This window comes from Ascaphus truei, chromosome 2 (assembly GCF_040206685.1).
Source record: "Ascaphus truei isolate aAscTru1 chromosome 2, aAscTru1.hap1, whole genome shotgun sequence".
Taxonomy (NCBI): Eukaryota; Metazoa; Chordata; class Amphibia; order Anura; family Ascaphidae; genus Ascaphus; species Ascaphus truei.
In genome coordinates, this window is record NC_134484.1 from 181,598,385 (window position 1) to 181,618,719 (window position 20,335).

Consider the following 20,335-nt stretch of genomic DNA (forward strand, 5'->3'; position numbering starts at 1 on the left):
GGATGCATCTACACCCAGTTCCAATCCTGGTTATACTTTACATGGACTGACATTAGTCTGCATTTTAAAATGCAGCTTAAGAATGTTTTCCTACTGTTTCCCCTGCCCCCCATGCACGAATGTCGAAAATTTGAGGTACAGAAATAAAAAAGTGGAGGTTGGCATATGTATAAATAAAATGTTACATGTACATGTATGGTCTAATAGATTGTAAGAAGTTTAAACTGTAGTTACTATAAAAGAAAACTGAAGACAAACACACCTGTAAGGGTAAATGGAGAGGGCAAAAAAGTGAGACTTCAGTATTGTCAGCGCTTAATTAAAATCCATTAGGTCATGTGAAACTGTTTGTATTTTTTAACCATTGGAGTAATAGTAGAAGTACTAATGCCATTCTAGCTGATCTTGCAGTGTCCTATGTAGAGAATCACACCACACTGTTTTTATTGCAGATCTACAGTGTACTTGTCATATATAAATCATCCAGTATTACGGGCTTAGATATTTTCAATGCAGACTTTTAATTTTTACTTCTTTCATATGTTCTCGGGGGCTCTCTATAAATAATGTACTTGCTCTGTTTGTCTTTAATTTCATATTCATGGTAAATTCAATGGCCGTTTTCCTTTATTATCCTTCAATACTATGAAGGGGTCAGAGTTACTCAAAACCTGTGTAGGGCCAAGAACTAGCTATTTATCAGATCATGCCAGTAATAAAATGCTGTCATCGCCCGATCAATGTCTGCGTCAGCATTATGACTGTCACAGGCACCCCAGGGGACTTGATCAATAAGGTATTTATTAATAGGTTAACATTTTTGTCCCTTACGTGTGTGGATCTTTTAAGACCGTGAGAAGGCAGGTCTACAGCTCAGCCTATGTGTGTACATTGCAAATACACACTTTTTGTAGTAAGTCTAGTTTTCCTGGTCACTTATATTCTGGAAAATGCCAGAAGCAGAACAAAGTTTGCTTTGAGTGCAACTTTTTGAACTATTTTGTCCTGTGGCTCGCATGTTCCCTTAACACTTTTTTTTTTTTTTTTTCCCTTCCTCTCAAAGGGACCTACAGCCTGAAAGGGTTCATTAAACATTTTACTTTAGCATATAATTTGTTCCGTTCCGCACATGGCCTCATCCTTTTTCTTGTGGCACTAGATGCATAATAAGTGCAGAATAGAATATCAAAGGCTTCAGTCAGGATTCTGTGAAGCCTGCACACACACTCATGCAAACATCTACAGTGTTTTTGTTTTCAGAGTCTACTTTTTTTAAAAACTAGAGTTCTATATAATTTTATTAACTCAAGTGCCTGCATATTTAAAGGGATTGATCGTTTTTACGGGAACTAATCGTTGTCTCAAGATGGTTAAAAAGACATGCTATGGAGTTAACGTGTGGATAACTCCTGTAGATAAAAACCAGGCGAGCGTTTTATGGGCCTGATCTCATTTCCTTGTTATGGTTTCTTTCCATTTGCTTATTTGACATGCTAGTTGTGTGCATAAATCTGACAATCTTATCGTTGGGGTGGAATCAAAAAAAGATTGCCAATCATTCCCACTGAAAGTCGCTGCTGTAACTAAAGGCAATTGAAAAGGTACAGTCTTAAATGGTGTGTGTGTGTGTGTGTGTATATATCTAGATCGATCTTCAGATTTTATGTTTAGAAAACTACAATCTTTGTTTCACCTATTAAACATAGCGTTGGTTCAATTTGGACGGCATCAATTAAAGGCCTGTGTGTAACACACACACACACACACACACACACACACACGACTCCAGTGTGTAAAGGATTCTGTGACAGCTGCTGTGTTTCCCCATCTCTGTGATGTCTGTGTTTCAGAATAAGGAACTGACAGCCGGTGTGCTACTTTCTTTAAAACGTTCCTTTTATTTTAAAGCCGCAATCTTTTCCGTGGAGATTTTTCTCTCTCTCGCCCTCCCAGGACTGGAACAAGTGGGCCCTCCAGAGATGACGCATGCTAACATAAGCGCTGTGGGCGCCCTGATTCCCAAGACGCTTACCTGTGAAGTTGCCAGTATTACTTCCTGGTTTTTTTTGTGTGGTGGGATTTAAATGACCCTTTAATAGAAAGTTTCATAATGGTCAGATTTGGCAACCATTGTGTTCCCACTGAAGGGAAAGTAGGGGTGATTTTAGCTGCGGGGAGGAGGTGTGTGGAGGATTTAAAGGGAGTGTAATGGAAAGCAATAGAGATGGAATTGATCTAGAGATGTATTAAAACACAATCGGATATTATGCGTCCTGCCGCCTAAATGGTTCCTGTGCTTTTCCCATATACTTGATACTCGTCGATAGTGGTTGAGGATATTAAAAGAATGACTAACTATACATATGCTACTGACAGCTGATAGCGTATGGATTAACAGAATGCACCTTCCTGCTTTCTCAAGACCATGCACGCATTAAAAATCGGCCTGTCTTGTATTTGTCTTGGGGCTTTGAAGCTGCCAACATGACACTGAGCATATCTTGCTGCTTTTATCAGTGTGTGGCTTATTGACTTTCTAAGGAATAATGGGAACCAGAAAAAAGAGAAAACATGTTACTTACGGATATTTTGGTTTCTTAGTCATTTATGGTGGCCAATAACAGCTGGGATGTAACTCCTCCAAGCTGGGGTAGAACAAGAGTTCTGACTCGGTTATAAAGGAGGTGTCGCCTGTTCCCTGGTCTGTTATCCAAAAAGCACAAATGAATCAAAATACCAGAGGAAGTATGATCCATAGACTAGAAGACTTGAAGAAACCGAAATATCATTAGGTAAGTTTCCAATTTTCTTCAGAATCCTCTATGGCAGCCAGTAACAGCTGCAATGTCCCAAAGCAGTTAAATAGACTGAGTTGGTACTTCCTTAGTAGCTGGCAGAAGTACGGCTTGTAAAACCTTCCTCCAAGGCCTTGAGATCAAACATAATGCTTAGATGGTATGCAATGAGGACCATGTTGCTGCCTTACAGATGGCTTGTGCGGAGGTGGCCTGTGTTTTCTCTGCCCAAGAATTTGCCACAGTCCTTGTTGAATGAGGCCTAATAGTCTGTTGTGGTACCTTCCCTACAGAAGTATAAGCGTTGCTGATGGTTGATCCACCTTGAAATAGATGCGGCTGAGGCAGTTGACCCCTTTTTCTGGGACTTTGGAAAAAAATTAAAAGCCTTGCGGTTTTCCTAAACTCGTCTGTCTTCTGGGTATAGGCTGTATAATGCTCTAGCTGCATCCTTATTATGTAATATTCTTTCCTTTTTGTTAGAAGGGTGAGGGCAAAAAGAATGGACCGCGATATCCTGATTCATGGCAAACTGATACTACCGTAGCACTTAGGTGAACTGTTCACATGCCAGTATTTTATGCTAAAGAATTGGGAAATACGGTACCTGTCATGATCATGCTTGCAATGTTCCAAATCGGTGTGCTGTAGTGAATTCTGGGAGAAAATACAGCCTTGATGGTGAGTGTTTTTACTAGATCGGCCACTCGAAGGTTTAAGAACCGCTGAAGTGACAGCTTCCAAGACCAGATTCAGATCCCATGAGGGTTTGGGAGCCTTTATCAGTGGTTTGATTCGGATGGTTTCCCTGATGAATCTGGCGACCATAAAATTGAGAGCAATTTTCTTAGTAAGAAGGTGCCCAATGCGGACACTTGTACCTTCAGTGTAGCAGGTTTCAGCCATTTTTGAAACTCTTGTTGTAGAAACTGTAAGATCTGTGGAGTTGTCGTCTGGAGATGATTGATCACTTAAATAATCTCTTCCATATTCTGTCATACTGTATATAGCTGAGGTGACCTGTTTCCTGGAGTGAAGTGATGTATTAATCACCTGTTCCCTAAAACCCTATTGTTCTCAAAGATCGCTCAACCTCCACGCCGTCAACTGACGGAAACCAGGATTGTAATAGAGAATCGTTCCATGGAGTATCTATGGAATAATTTATCAGACCTTGAACCATGCCCATGTGGGCCAATGCGGCACTATTGGTATAGCATTTGACTTGTCTCTCTAGATTTTGGTTATCACCATCTGGAGTTCACTGAAAGTGAGGAAACAAATATGAGAGGGCATGTCCATATTACTGACATGACATCCCTAACCCTGGCTTCGGTATCTTGCCACCTGGAGCCAAATTAGCAACTATTTTTGTTTGCTCTGGATGCCATCAAGTCAATTAATTAAAGGCTTGATCGATGTACTCTATCCATAAATACCTATGGACACAATTTCCGTTCTCCTTCTAGAACTGCTTGCGTACTCGAGAAGTCTGCCTTTACATTTGTCCCCTGAAATGTAGGTCACTGAAAGATGTACTGCTTGTTCTGCCTACGTCCTTCAGAGCTTTTATGTTTTGGGTGCTCCCTTGTTGGTTGATGTAGGTTATGGCTGTGACATTGTCTGACCAAAGCTCTGAGAGGTCCTTCAAGGCTGAGCTCATTCTCTGGATAGGTTTCTGCTGGTGACTCAACTGAAAACATCTTCACAGAATGCCCCCAATCCTGTCAGACTGGCATTGGTGGTAAGGCAGTTCCATGTGTAGTCATGGACCTGCCTTTTTGAAGGTTCTCCTTGGCCTTCAATGTAGATGCCAATTGAGGAATTCTGTCTTGCTGTGTGGGAAACATGGTCCATGTGTGTCGAATAAAATTGACCTGTAACCATCTGAGATGGTATGTAGCCCATGAAACAAGAACTGAGTTTAGAAGCACAACAAAATGCATAAACTGTAGGGTGGGATGGATGTTTGATCCTTGGGAAAGTGAACTTCCCAGATTGTTGGTCACTTCTAAGTCTAAGGCCCCAGTGTTCACTGCAACACACGCGCCTGGTGGCACGTGCACGGATGAAAGCCGCAATGTACAGTCTAGGGGTAGTGATGGGAGGCAGGGGGAGAGGGGTGGAGGCATTGGTCTATGCTTCCTAAGTGCCACACCACACACCCCTACCCCCTGAAAATGATGCGTGCCCCTATTCTAGGGCATAACTGTGCGCCATGATCTGAAGAACCCAGGAATCTTCTGTAGTGTGGACCCAATTGTTGAAACCATGCCTTTCTGCCCTCAACTGGTGTATGCTTCCCATCTGGGCCTGCAAAGTTTAAGGTGATCTGCTTCTTCATCTTCTCTTGGCTGAAGCTTGATCTGGGACAGGTTCTGCAGAGTGGCTGGGAGGCTGCCTATCCCAGTTTCTGTTAAAAGGCCTACCTGGTCTGTAGGCTCTAATCTTCTGCAAAAGACGACTTGGTGGTCTCAAAGGATGTTTTAGACATTTTTATTTTTTTAATTTTTTTTTAGTGGCAGATATTGCCCCTTGGTGTTAGAGAGTCTGGTAAGGATGTAATCCAAAGTATAAGAACCATTATAGGGCAGGGATACTAATTTCAGTTTGGACAATGAATGAATGGGACTTTTGGTTGCTGCCGTGACCGAATGGCTGCTGCTTTGCTGCAGACTGAGCCTCCGCCGCAGCCGATTCGCTGCTGGAACCTCAGACTCCAGCCGCTTTGAAAGTAACTTTTATTATTGGTTGGGGTAGGGTGTTAATGTAAGTGTTTTAGTGGTTAGGATAAGGGGGGGTTGGGGTAGGGACTTTTAGTTTAGGGGGTTTACTTACCTTAGCCCCGACATCCTCCGCCGCCAAACGCTAAGTGCCAGCGGGCATTTGTTTGCAACGAAAGGGCCGTGACCAAATGTCATAGAAAGATGTCTGCTGCCCAAGGCTTCAACCACTGCACCCCCCTGTCTGCTACTGCATGCATACACGAAGTATCGCGAAGAACGGATGACGTTCATGGGTGCCTCGCACAAAAAATAAATTGCACCTGAAGTTCGGAAAATCCTGCAACAATTGTTGTCAGGAAGTCCCTGTTTCAATTCGGTCTTCCATATTGGTGGTCCAGATTCTTACCGTTCTGGATATAGTGGCCATGGTGAAAACTCGTTTCAAATTGTTCCCAGAGCGGGGTATTGTTTCAGCAAAGCGTTCCATCGGTTCTTTAAAAGACTGGTCATCTAAGGATTGGCGTCTGTCTTGCTGTCCCATGCGACCTGAAGTGACATCAGCGGGAACCGTCCACACCTCCTTTATAGATCCGTCGGTACTCTTGTCCTACACATGTTTGGAGTTCTATCCCAGCTGTTGGCTGTCATGGTGGACACTGAAGAAAATACATATTCACTCTCAAAAATGAATGAGCAGTTTTTTTTATATTTATTGTTATAAAGCATCTAGTGGTTTTGGTGTAATGATAATTATTTAGGCCCTGTGTTCAATATTTAACTCCTCTGCCTATGACTGTTTCAGCAATTCCCCCTTGCCTCTTTTTCCTTTTTGTCTAGCTCTGATAACTTGCTACTGGCATAAAGATTTTCATGGTTTACCCGCTTCCTGCCGGCTCTCCCCTTGTTCCCTTACATCATGCCTTTTGCATGTCTCCTCCTTTTTAGGGTTTAATTGAGCCTGCTTTAGATCTGCCTTAGCTTGTCTTGTTGTAGTAACTATTGGTATGTGAAACAAACCTGCACTGTACTTCACAGACAGATGTCTAGCAATGTTTCCCCTAAAACACATGTGGAAGGGGATTTAAAAGGTTGCTGCAATTTGGCAAGCATGAACCCAGGCATGTTGTGTACAACACTTGCTCACAGCTGTTGCTGGGTGAAAGGGAACAGATTGTCTATTCATAGATTGGTGATATTTGGAGAGCAACAGAAGCTGTTTTGACTGCAGATGTTGTTATTTTTTTTTATTTATTTTTTTAATCAAGACATTTTTCTGATCTTGTATTTGTGAATTGCTTGAATAATGCACATGATTTTGGGTGTTCACTTTTATATTAAGGTTTTAAAGTTGTCTGTACTATATGTTAATTGCCATACTGTTTTTCTATTTGAATGAATGCCAACTGTATAGTTTATATTATAGGATGGTTTCGGTTATGACATCCCCAGCTTTTCCTCTGCATGGAATAGGTTTTTTTTCTCTCTCATAACTCAATTTCCATAACAAGAAATGCAGATGGGACAAAGTTAATATTATGGTACAAATGCCAAACCTTCAAAATCAAAAATAGTGTGACACTCTAGCTACAGTTATTAATTTGGTCAACATTTCTGCCGCCTGAAGGGCTGTCCTTGAACACTGAGAAATTGCTCTTGAGTGTTTAACATTTTTATTTCCGCTGTTTATTGTTCCCCAGTGTTTTGTTTCTTGCATGATCAGTATGATTTAAAAATCTCGGAAGACAAAATAATTGTATCAGTTATGCCTATATCCTGCTTCAACACCTCCCTGCCACAGTAGCCTAGTAGCTTGCAGTAATGTATCCAGCCAGCAGTCTCAAAACATGCAGCTTCTGTGTGCCGGTTTCCACTGGTTTTTCTCAAGCTTAGGCAGGAAGTATAAATCACTTTTTGTCTTTTTTTCAAGGTGGACTCGCCGTATCCTCCAGTGCAGAAGCTCGTGACGCCACAAGCAATGTCGGTCTCTAGAAACTGGTCCTTGTACATCAAACCTTCACTGACCCCATCTTCTACAGTAAACACAAGCCGCAGAGTAGAGGCAAAGCACAACGTGAGTATGCGATTGGCTACTGGTAATAGATGTGCAGTAGGTGCCTAAATGGTGAGACTGGCCCTTTTCCTGTGGCTTGGTGTACTTACCCTTTTAGGAATAGAGGGGTTGGAACTGCTGGTCAAGCCTCTAGTACAATAGGGCTCCATGTTAATTAGATCCAGGAATTGGAAAGGCCGTGTTTTTTGACCCCTTCTTTCCTGTATCTAGGCCACCGTGCATTAAAAGGATAAAGCCCCTGGAATGCCCTGCAACATTCTAGCAATGCCACCCTTAACCCTAATGGTTATAGGGAGAACTCCACCGCTCTGTCTAGTAGTTTCTACATGGTGGGAGTTGATATTGAATGTTAGGATGTCTACAATTGTTTACCTCACACTGATCCTCATCACATTCTCCGCTGTTAAAAAATAAATAAATAACAAACACCATCCTGACCGAATCTGACATTAAAGTAATCTGATATACCTAGGCATCTCTAGTGCATTTTCTTTGGTCATGCAAATCCTACTTTAAAGCACCAGTGACTTCGTTTTTCTTCAATTAAGGTTGCTTCCCAAAGCAGTCTGGTCATCGGTGGCTCTTGGTTCAGTGAATTATTGGCTCCAAGTGCCTTTATCTTTGTGTGTACCAGTTGGAGTTAGCTGCAATAGCCAGTGTGGAATGCTGCTTAGTATAGCAACATTATTTTAAAGTAACAATTTAAATCTGTATTTTGCAGCTGATGTCATAGAAGTAATTAGTGATGCAATGTAACACAACATTGTTATAAAATGTTTGCCCTGACAACTTGCATGTATGCGGGTATGCTATATCGCATGCGTCTGCTGTTGTCACGATTATTTATGTAAATACTGTACCACATTGTGAGCACAAAGATTCTTTTTACTTCTGTTTTCAGACATTTTGGCCTCCTTCCCAGGAGGTGTACTACATTGTATGCACACTTGCTTTCAGATCCTTAGTATGCTCATAAGCTTGGTTTCAAAGCAATCCCTGCAAAGGGCACTTTTCATTTTAAAAGCTTCATGATGCAACTGCAGAAATATTCCCATTTTCAGACAGGTGGAAGTACTTGCTGAACTGGTTCGTCCTTCAGATTCATACACGTGCTAAGCTAGGAAAGTCCAACAAAGTAGAGTGGGGGTGCTTTGGTAAATTGTTCCCAATTGAAGACATCACATGAGATTTCTTACTTGCAGGAGGCAAGAAAGAATCACGTTCCAGAAGTGGAAGTAGAACCACCACTTAAGAGGTCAGTACCCAGCCTGCTGTAAATAATTTCAGTCTATTACTGTGATGAATGATGGTGGAACATTTTTGTGTCTATTTATTATAGCAATAACCCTGCCTGTTTGCTTTAACATGGCCTCCGGTTTAGCATGTTGGGTTGACGGTGTGTGTGTGAATGAAATCTGTGCAGAGATTCTCCCATGTAGCTGCTGTGCGTGCTGGTTGCATTTTGTGTGCCGTAGGCCGCGATTATACAGCTCACGTGCGCGCCAACCACATTGCCTAATGCCTGAGGCCGCTCCTAGTGTGCGCTCACAACAGAGCGCGATAGCGCAACCTCAATTTGAAGAGACAAATATTGTCTTTTCAAGCGCAGCTGCGCGACGTCCGCTTCACGTGAGCGGTTCAGCCAATAAGGGCGCAATAGCTTGGTGACGCGCCCGCCACACCTCCAACGCCTCCCCAATCTCCTGCAGCCAAGTTCACAGATCGCTGGGGCAGCAGGAGTGCGCAGGGCTATGCACGCTGGCGCACGGTGAGATATCGACCTTATATTGCATACCTAATTATAAGTAAGTGCTGACATTTTCACAAGGTTGCTCCGTCTCCCAGTCTTTTAATTTGTTTTGAAACCAATAAATGTTGAATCCCTTGCCTAAACCGGGGGTTCAACAGAGCTAATCTTTAAAATATATATCTATCTATCGAGCAGGTCTGTCTGCTACTTTCAGTATTCAGGCCTGCGCGTAATGTCAGTGATTATATAGTATCTGTGGGTGTGTATAAGGGATGTAATAGAAATAAAAGTATTGGCGCAATAAAACTTGAAGCAAGAGACGCATTAAAATTAGAAAAATGCAGGAAATCGAAGCAGTTGTGTTAATATATATATTTTTTAAATGTTCATATTTTAGCAGAATGCAGACAAATTGATAATTTTTTTGCATTAATTTACATTTTAGAACAAAAGCACTTGTTTAAAGGCAGCATCAATAATAATCATAATAATAATATTTTTTTAAGTTATAATGTTAAGCGGGACTGCTGCTTGAGATATATCCTCCTTTTGGTGGAAATTCACTAAGCTGGGATGCGGTATTGCAGCTTGATCCTGCATTAGCTGCTATTCAACTCATTGGCGGCTAATGCAGGATTGAATTTAGCGAATGATGAACTTTGCTTGGAGTGCTGCAGGTCATGTAGTAACCCAAATAATATCAGATTTATTGAAGTGGGTGTGGCCAGATGCCCTTCATTTTTGTTCCAAATATATAATGTGCCTATTGTTCATGAATGGAAATACGCAATGAGAAGTGGTAACAGGAGAGCTGAATTATCTTTTTCTGCTTGATTGTGCTAGAAGTGTATAAAAAAAGCTAGACGTTTCCTCCTACATCATTGAAAGTGTGGATTTGCATTATTTACCCCCAAATGCACTGCAGATGTATACATAATAGCTTCTGTACTTTCCAGCATTGTACGCTGAATGAAATTGCGCTGCTGTGAGCAATGCTCTTTTGAATTGAAGGATACCAAGATAGTTGAAGTCAGATAAAACATATCTAGAATAATTGTTCTACCAGAATAGAGCAAAGAAAAGAAACCAAGTGTATTTACATGTTTCCACAGGTCCTCGCAACCTGCTTCTCTACATTCCCCAGGTGCTTGGGTTTTGTAGCTTTACCGCCTCTTGTGCATTTGTACACAGGAAGGTTATGACGGCTAAAGAGGGATTCGGCTGACCGACCAAATGTTTTCTTTTGCCTCCAGATTTTCCTACCCCAAGTTCAGCACGCCTGCATCCAACGGGCTGTCGTCAGGAGGTGGTGGGGGCAAAATTATGAGGGAAAGAGGCTCTCACTATGTAACGCAGCCAGCAGATGAGGTGAGCATGCATCTGTAGCTGCTGCAGATACACTTATGCATCATTTTAATGAATTGGCACTGTGTTAGTGTACTTAAATGTTACTCTACCATTTGCCCGTTTAAAGTATAAGCCCCTGATGTTCATTTTGGGCAGTTCATGTTCTTGTGCAGTACAGGTCCATTGTGGTCATTCTCCCTCCAGCAGAGGTAAATGAGGGTTTGCATAGGTAGTGTGGGACCTGCTAACAGGTCATGCCTTGACGTGGCTTGCAGGCTTATTACGCTTTGGCCAAAGGGTTTAATGAAATTACCCTTATTCAAGAGAATATATAAGTATTTCACTCTTTATTTTTGTCACATTGGATGTAGCATTGGGCTTTTCTGTCTTTAGCTTTCGCGTACAGCCCTAGCACTATTGTACAATTTTAGTTCTCCCTGGGCGGTATTAAAATGGCAACATGGTTTAAGCTGTTTTTGTTTTGTTTTTTTAATTATAATACAGTATATTGTAAAAAAAAAAAAATTTTGAACCAATATCCATTACGTATATTTACAAACCATTTTTTACTTTGCACATATGGTGAGCTGAGGCTTGGGAACAGTTTGATTTGCTCTGGATGCTATCTTTTATGCGATGTAACGGTTCAAGACAGCACAAGCAACCCCCTTTCCTCACCCTCCTCACCTTACTTTTATTGGCTCTATGGTAAGTTCAGGAGTGGGATAAGGGACTCACCGAGTCCCCATAGTAAATGAAATGGTTCCATTTCCAAATAAAATCTTTGCGTTTAAGGAAGCCAGTTGGCTTGTTTGTTGGATACTGTAGTTTTCGCTCTTAAGCTCTCTTATATAGTCCACTTTATCAGAACTAAAGCTAATGAGGGTCTTCCAAATGTGATATATAAATACTGACCATGTGTCTGGATATACATTTTATTTAACTTGTATTTTATTGGTTTTACAACGTATAAGTTGGGAAGGGAGGAGGGTTACAGAAATGAAAGATGGGTGGGGGAGGGGGATCCATTTCCCAGTTACAATCATTTGGAGAATATGCATTTGCAACATTTCAGATTTCTCTTTTCAATCAGTCAGTATATACAATCTATCAAGTATTGGACTAGTTTAGTTTGCAGTAGACCTCCCATGGTTCCCATATCCTCGGATATCTATTGTGGGATATACATTTTAATGGCTGAGTATTCAACCTAATTTATTTTCATTTCTGGGTCTGGTATGTCCTAAAAATGTGTTAAGCACCAGTTGAGCTTAAAAGCGGTATTCACCCCCCCCCCCCCCTCCACCAACACACACCCCATTCCCCCCTCTTTCCTGGGGGGGAGGGGGTCAGGACATGCTTCCAAGCTGAAAATAGCCTATCAGTAATGGTGCCGGCAATACTTTCTAGTATTTATTTAAACCCCCCTCGTCAAGTGGGCCAATAGGAAGCCGCAATTGATGACATGGTGGCTACTTATTGGCCTGTATAACACGTAAAATGTTAAGTGCCATTTTGTTTCCATGAGGTCTGGCACAGACTATGTTAACGCCACCAGGATCTCGGGAGGCGGGCTTGGGAGGGCAAAATGGTGCAGTTAAACTCCAAGGCTGCCTTGGTTCCCATGCTATAAAAATAAATAAATGGGGTAACTGCTGCTGTAAAGTCCATTAACGTTAAGGAGACCATTGTGTAATTATACACACGTATATCCACAGAGTTCCCTACTGTGAGCACTCGGCCTCTACTAGAATACTTTTATTTTTCTTATAGCAGATGAGAGAATAAAGAAAGAACGACAAAATTTTAAAACCTAATTGGGCGTTTGGGAGAGGTAAAGAAAGGGTCCCCCCTTGGGTATATTGAATCCCAAATGGTATGGATTTTCCTTATTGAATCCACTATCTTGTATATTTCATATTTATTTAGTAATGCAACAAACTCCCATATTGTGGTTATGATTTACCTTATGGTAAGCCTTAGGGGGTTGAATTTGGAGATCTCCTGTTTGTTGATTACCCTCTGATGAGATGTTAATCGATCTAGATCTATCTATCTCCCTTCTGGGTGTAAGCAGTGTTATATATAGCACATATAAGCTGCCATAACTGGAATAAACTAAGTGAAAAAATATTGTGAATTATTTAGATTACTCGGCATTAGTGGTTGTTTAAGTGACCTGTACATGTATACAAAACAGTGATACCTAATACCAAAATGCTAAATGAACTGAGTATGTATTACCCATTAAAACTAAAAGAAACACACTTGTACATCCGTGGTGCTACCGTGCATATGCAGGGACTGTTGTATTGTCCTGTTTATACTTATGCCTCTCGCATGCCAATGTGCATGAGGTATAATCAGTAGGCAGGTATCGGTGCTCTCACTAGCTAGTGGTTGCCTCCTAGGGCCCACATCTTAGTTTATTCTTGCTAGTTTGTAGCAGAGATGTTTGTGGATTCAGCTGCTAATGCAGCAAGCGGAGACCTAGCGTCTTCGTCTCTCCGTCGCGCCTCTGTCACTAGTCGTGCGTCACACAGCACCCCTCTAGTACGTAATAAATTCTCTAATCAACAGCTGAGCGAGGACCACCTCCCTTCTATCTATTAGACCATTGTGTAATGAAACATAATCCATCATACACGGTTCTGGTGTAAACTACTCCATGCTCCGTACAGCTATGGCCAATCTCTGATTGTCATTATATACACAGTAGCTCATGGCTTGTTTTCTTTCTTTTAGGAGGCAGAGGTACCAGTTTTGCCTGAAATATCTTTGCCACTAAGCACTTCAGCACTTCCCAGCTTTAACTTCACTTCTTCTCTGCCTAGTTCCCCCCCGATAACTGTTATTAAACCTGCAGATACCAAGGTGAGTTGGGGAAATGATGCAAATCATTAGACATTCTGTTCTTGCTACTCTTAGTGCTATGTTGATTTGTGGGTTAATGTCACTTAGGTTAGCGATAACACTTGTTTCATTATGCTGTAAAACATTCAGCGCTTGCTTTTTATTTAAGGGATCTCGTTTTGCCCTTTCCAAAGCTGTTTTTAATTTTTAAATTGGATTCTTCTCTTACAAGAGGTTAAAATGAAGCTCTCTCCATGGCCCATTGCCGTCTAAAGGTTACCATGGTTACCTCGGAATCAAGAGAGAGAGAAAATCATGTTTTTCAACACTAGAAAACAATACTAAAATAAAAAGCTGGACATGCTCGGCGAGCAAGATATTACCTTTATATGAATTAAACTCTCCTTGTGAGGGATTTTAGAGGAACAATCCCCATCCCCTTAACTAAGCTCCATTTTGGATTGCAACTGAGACGGAGGTCCTCCAGAGCTGAACCACACTATCTTTAGCTCCCCCTGCTTCCTAAGATACTGATGAAGTTGCCAGTATTATTTCCTGGTTTTCAAAGGGGATTTAAATGTCTATTCAACAGATGTTGCAGCTTTCTATTGGCCTGAGATTTGGCAGCCATGCTTCCCCGCAGGGAGATTTAAACCCAGTAAAATAAATGTGGGGTGGTAGAGTAGGAAGGGACTGCTTCTTTAACACAAACTCCAAGACGTATGTGTTGTAATATGTATGTAGCTAAAACCCTTCAAATCAGCCAGTACTTTCACTGTTAAAGCTACAGTTCAAGCTGCCGTTAATAATATATATAAAAAATATATATATAATTTAATATTTTCCCCCCATTCCATGTGTGCAACTCTACAATCTGCGCACTGACAAGTGATTTAGCTAAGCTGCAAATCGATCCGTTCTCCTGTAATCAATCGCTCGTTATTTAATTCAGTTCTTGCACAGCATTTTGGGCAATGTAGTTCTAGAATATGATTGACTGGGCAGTTACTAGATACAATTGGTTCACTGCTACAGAGCGCGGGGCTAGAGCCAGATGGGAATGGGGCTGTCACTTTGGAAATGCTTCCCACATTAGAAACATTAAAAATGTCTTAAACTTTTTTATTTTTAAATGCTACAAGTATTTTCTCATAGTACAGAACTGATTTATTTACAAAAAAAAAAAAAAAAAAACCCACATGTAGTATATTGCTTAAACTGCTGCTTTAATATTGGGCTGTCTGCTGAAATACAAATAGTATGTGTTGCTACAGTAGACTTATTTTGAATTTAAGTTACTTTGAGCTCTATAGAACAGTAAAGACTATAGACTCCCATGCAGGTAACGAATAGTGCGTCTAGTACATATTTCACTTTAAATTAACATTGCATAGGTGGTGTAAAGTGACCAGTTTTTATGTCTCTTGCCTGTAGAATGGGGTAATATACAAACTTTCAATCTGGTTTCAAGGGTGTGAGCGTACAATTTTGTTTTGCAGAATACTGTTTGTGCTTCCAGTAAAAAACCTTTGTCAGTTCCATATCTAGCTCTTCTATCTTAGTTCTTGAATTGTTTTTGTCAGACGCAGGAAACCACCTTGATTAATAGCCGCTCAGAATTCAAATTTTCATCTCCAATTGTGAAATCGACTGAATCCAACGCACAATCTCCTGGGTCATTTGTAAGTAATTATGCAAGAGAACTTTTAATATACTGCAATGTGTCCCTTTTAATTAGTGTTACTTGGGTAAATAGCATCATCGTAGAGGTAATACTCCATTAAGTGCATTTTTGGCAAAAACTCACTAAATGAACTTCCTGACTTTTTTTTTTTTTTTTAATGTTTTGAGATTTCTAATGAAAAACTCATCAATTGCCCATTTGTCATAGTTCAGAGTTACCAAACCATAACTCATTAAGTATGATTTTTGAAATGATGTCAAAAAGAACATTTAATAGCCTTTCCCTCAGTACTCCATGAATGTAATTATTGACCTTTTTACCTCTACAACGATGATATGTATTTATGCTGGAGCTTTGCATTACCCATGACATCTATGAAGAATCTCTTTGCATGCTGACTGCCTCAAATTTTTAAACCGTGTTATTATTTCTGTAGCGGGTTTATTTAACACCCGCTAGTATGATTTTGCATGCCTTCCTAGTACTAGTCCGGGGATCTGGTAGTCTGTTGGGAAGTAGATTTAAATTCCGTTAAATGTCTAATGTTTATTCAGACCAGTGACAAGAGCAGTACATTGTTCTATTGTCCACAGGTTGGTTTCACGTTTAGTGTACCAGCTGTGAAAGCATCTTCTCAGTCTACCGTTGTTGATGGCAAGATGTCTGCTGGGATTAGCCCTGGTAAGTACTATGATTTGTTCTATTTTTCACTCATCGATCCACTCTAGTCTTGACTTCAACGTGGTTTTGTAGCAGTGTTAGAATGAACCCAAAGGGACGAAGTAAATGATTCCAAAAGTATCCTTAATTCCAAGCCGATGCAGTGCAATTCTGTCCAAGCCAGGTTAATGCTGTCAGCCTGTTGCTCGTATAATAGCAGTTATTTTTCTGTGGTCTTATTAAATACTTCAGCGCAGTAGTGTTCTACAATTTTGGAATATATTGTACGGTTGTCAGTTTTCAATTTTCACCATTCTAGAGCAGTAATTGTGTACTGACTTTGTTATAGTCTCTGCTACTTCATAGGCTCTCCCATGGGGTGAGGGGTAGAGATGTGTGTATCTGAATCAACACCGAATTGCCCATTTTCCTTTATCTGTGGAAATCCGTGGATCTGTCTCAAAAATCAAATTCGGATTTTGTACCATTAGTAAAAATCCAATTGACAGATTGCAAATCTGAATCAGAGTTCAAATATGTGTGTGTGTGTTGCCTATGCTCAAAAAAAGCACACCTGAAGGTACCCAGAGAGATACTAATGGCTATGCAAAGTCTGTTTAAATGAGTCACACCCCACACTTCCTAAAAAGATTTCCATAAGAACTATATTGACTTAGCAAGCCTTTAGGCACCTAGTGAGTGCAATGGTGTGTACTGGGGCCAGACCTAACAGGATTATAACCCACAAACACTGCATTGTGAGCTAAACCAGCTGCTGGGTAGCATCACTGTCACAGAATATTAGTTTGTGCTTGAAGTCCTTTCAAGGTTACAACCAACAAAATAGATATCGCTTGGAGATGTGCTCGTAGTCGGTTACAGTGGGGCACTGCTAGCCATCAGCTGGGTTCGTTCACACTGCTAGAGCTGCTGCCTAGAAAAGCTGGGGTTGTGGTTTCTAGTGCTGTTGGGTCTGACGCCACTTCACCATTCTAGTCACTAGGTGCCTTCGGCTTGCTAACTCTGTATACTGTAGTTCTCATGGAAATACTTTTAGTGTTGAATGTTACTTATTTAAATATACTTTGCATAACCCTTAGCATATCTCTCAGGGTACCTCAAATGTACTTTTCTAAATGATTTGGAGGGGAGTTGGAGGGTGTACCCACAACCCCCCCTAAATTGATGACCACCTTTCCTTGGATATTTTCATTACCCAACCCACAGATATTTTGGTGTGGGGATCGGATTTAGGTAAATCTGCAAATCTGATTGAGTCTAGTCCTCCCATCTCTAGTGAGGGGTGGAGGGGTGTTACATTCTGTTTAAAAAAAAACATTATTTTTTTTTAATCCCAAAGCTAAAAGTCCCATTGCAGTGAATAACAGTAGCGCAAAGAAAAAAGAGGAGGAATTAGGGGGCTTCTGCAAGCCTGCAACAGCCCTAAAAGAAGGAAGTGTGCTGGATATTCTGAGAGGGCCGGGTATGTACACAGTTAAATATTCTCCGTGTGATGCCATTTTCCACATGCTTGAGATTTGAGCGCTACAAAGGCCACCTGTCTGACGTAGATATTCAATTCTTAGCTCTGTTCTTTGTGTACATGGTAGTGTATTGTAGATGTGTGTGACTATGAATCTGACTAAACTAAATGGATTAGCCAACCGCTATTGTCAAATGCCCAATTTATTTTTGAGCAGTAGAAGTAAAGAGTAAGTTCAAGCTAGGCAAAATTATACCCTCCACAGTATTCCCAGGAGCAACTTGTGTTCAATTGTTATAACTGCTTTCCCCATCACCATTTGAATGTGAAGAATGTACTACAGGAGATACATTTGTTACTGTTTGTAGCCTATGTATCTAAGCTGCACAAAAACAGAATTGTGCTACTACAATCAACAGTAATTGTGCACATTTTTTGGAGATACATATTGGCCCATTTGAAGTATGCATATATTACATAAGCCTATTTTCTTATCATGCATATCTGTATTACTTTGTGTGGAATATGGAAGTATTTTGCACAAACCGTTATATGCCAGGTTTTAATCTCCATTGTAATTTTTGCACCCTAGGCTTTTCATCTCCGCCAGCTTCCCCACAGACCACCTCACAGACCGTTACGAAAAGCACAGCACCCCTTACAAAGCCTGCCGAGGGCACTTTCTCGCTGGGCAGGGTGGGATTCGGGGAAGGCAACAAACAGGCTTTGGGACTTTGGCAGTGCAACACCTGCCTTGTTGAGAACAAGGCTTCGAATAGCAAATGTACAGCCTGCAGTGCTGCCAAAGACCTGCCTACTACAGTTGCCCCAAAGCAGCCTACAGCATCAACACCTAGTACGAAAAGCACACCTCCCTTTACTGGTGCTCTAAGATTTGGAGACAAATTTAAAGTCGCATCAGGGACATGGGATTGTGACACTTGTTTAGTACAGAACAAACCTGAAGTGACAAAATGTGTGGCCTGTGAAACACCAAAGCCTGGGACTGGAGTGAAACCTGCCATGCTGTTGGCTCAAACAACTAAGGCAGTGAATTCAGTGGCTACTCCTATTAGCTCTTTGCTTGCTCCTACTGTTCTTGGGTTTGGAGACATATTCAAAAGGCCTCATGGATCCTGGGATTGCACTGTGTGCTTCGTGCAAAATAAAGCAGAAGATGGCAAGTGTGTGGCCTGCATGTCTGAGAAACCAGGTAAAGCATTGGACATTGGTTGGGGGAAATATCTCCTATATATGCATTTGCACATGCTGTACCAACTTCACTCTCGAGCACAGTCTGTCAACCATGAGGGTACAACACGTGTTTACAAATAGTTCATTCTACTATATGGTGCTAGCATCGATTAAGTACAAATAATTCATGAAGTAGAAGTGGTGAAGAATAATCCAACATTGGGGCACTATAAAAAAATACCTCTGTACTAAAGGTATGCATAGAAAAAGTAGATTAAATTCACAATAGTATTTAAAGACAGTGTATATGTCGAACTCCTAGTCATATATTATCCTCACACAACAATTACAAATAGTTACTATCATCAGAACCTCAATATATGATGAGAATTAATCATATAGACATAATCTAAGCATGGCACAATGTTTCTCCGCTTCGACGTCACCGAGGTCTGTTTGACCTGTTTGGGGGTTTAGCAGACGTTCTCTGGTTATCATATTTGTCCTGTGCATTCCCTTGTTTAAGATCTGGTCCATGTAAATTTGTTTAAACATTATTTAAACAGATCTCAAGAGCCGAGAACACCTGGCTAGTTGGAGTAGCTCTGATTTGATGTTTAGGGTGACCGCTGTATAATTTGCTGTGTTTCTTATGGTACAAATCCATGCCAAATCTTCATCTGAGTCTTTACATATTGTGATCTCTAAAACGCTTATTGAGGTGGGGGAGATTGGATGTGAGGTGAATATGAAGTATGTTCTTATGATAAAAAAAGTTCCTCCTGTTGGAAGAGCACATCATCAATTAACCGTAACAACACAGATGTATGCATTGTACATTCTCCTAGATCAGGGTTTCCCAAACTTTTTTTTCCGTGACCCGGTTATTTTTGAACTTCTCCTTCGTGACCCACTAAAAATTTTATCGCCTATACTGGCCTATAGGGCCTGCACACACACACACACACAGCCACTGATACACACACACACACAGCCACTGATACACACACACACACAGCCACTGATACACACACACACACACACACACACACAGCCACTGATACACACACACACAGCCACTGACACACACACTGATACATACACACAGCCTCTGATACACACACACGCAGCCACTGACACACACACGCAGCCACTGACACACACACACACGCAGCCACTGACACACACACACACGCAGCCACTGACACACACACACACACGCAGCCACTGACACACACACACACGCAGCCACTGACACACACACACGCAGCCACTGACACACACACACGCAGCCACTGACACACACACGCAGCCACTGACACACACACGCAGCCACTGACACACACGCAGCCACACACGCAGCCACACAGATACACACACACACACTCGCTCTCCCCTATACCCACACACACTCGCTCTCCCCTATACCCACACAGACACAAACAGTGAATTACAGGCAACGACGGATGTGAGTGACTGGAGAGGGGGCCAGGGGCACTTGGGTGGGTGGGAGGGGGACCAGGGGCACTTGGGTGGGTGGGAGGGGGACCAGGGGCACTTGGGTGGGTGGGAGGGGGACCAGGGGCACTTGGGTGGGAGGCAGTGACTGGGTGGGGTGACTTACCTTGCCGCCGGACGCTTTCCCCTGCTGCCCCCGATATCCCCTGCTGCCCCCGATATCCCCTGCTGCCCCCGATATCCCCTGCTGCCCGGGACGGGAGGTGGGCTTGGGGGGACGGGAGGTGGGCTTGGGGGGACGGGAGGTGGGCTTG

General features: G+C 41.7%; 1 protein-coding gene across 1 annotated transcript in view; it reads left to right on the forward strand.

Annotated features, from left to right (window-relative positions):
* NUP153 (nucleoporin 153) overlaps positions 1-20,335 on the forward strand; it is a 63,916-nt gene that overhangs the window by 24,510 nt on the left and 19,071 nt on the right. The window contains exons 9-16 of the mRNA XM_075585640.1: positions 7,449-7,592; positions 8,795-8,847; positions 10,596-10,710; positions 13,435-13,563; positions 15,126-15,224; positions 15,820-15,907; positions 17,247-17,369; positions 17,962-18,582. Coding sequence (XP_075441755.1) covers positions 7,449-7,592; positions 8,795-8,847; positions 10,596-10,710; positions 13,435-13,563; positions 15,126-15,224; positions 15,820-15,907; positions 17,247-17,369; positions 17,962-18,582 — 1,372 coding nt within the window. The remainder of the gene's footprint in view (positions 1-7,448; positions 7,593-8,794; positions 8,848-10,595; positions 10,711-13,434; positions 13,564-15,125; positions 15,225-15,819; positions 15,908-17,246; positions 17,370-17,961; positions 18,583-20,335) is intronic.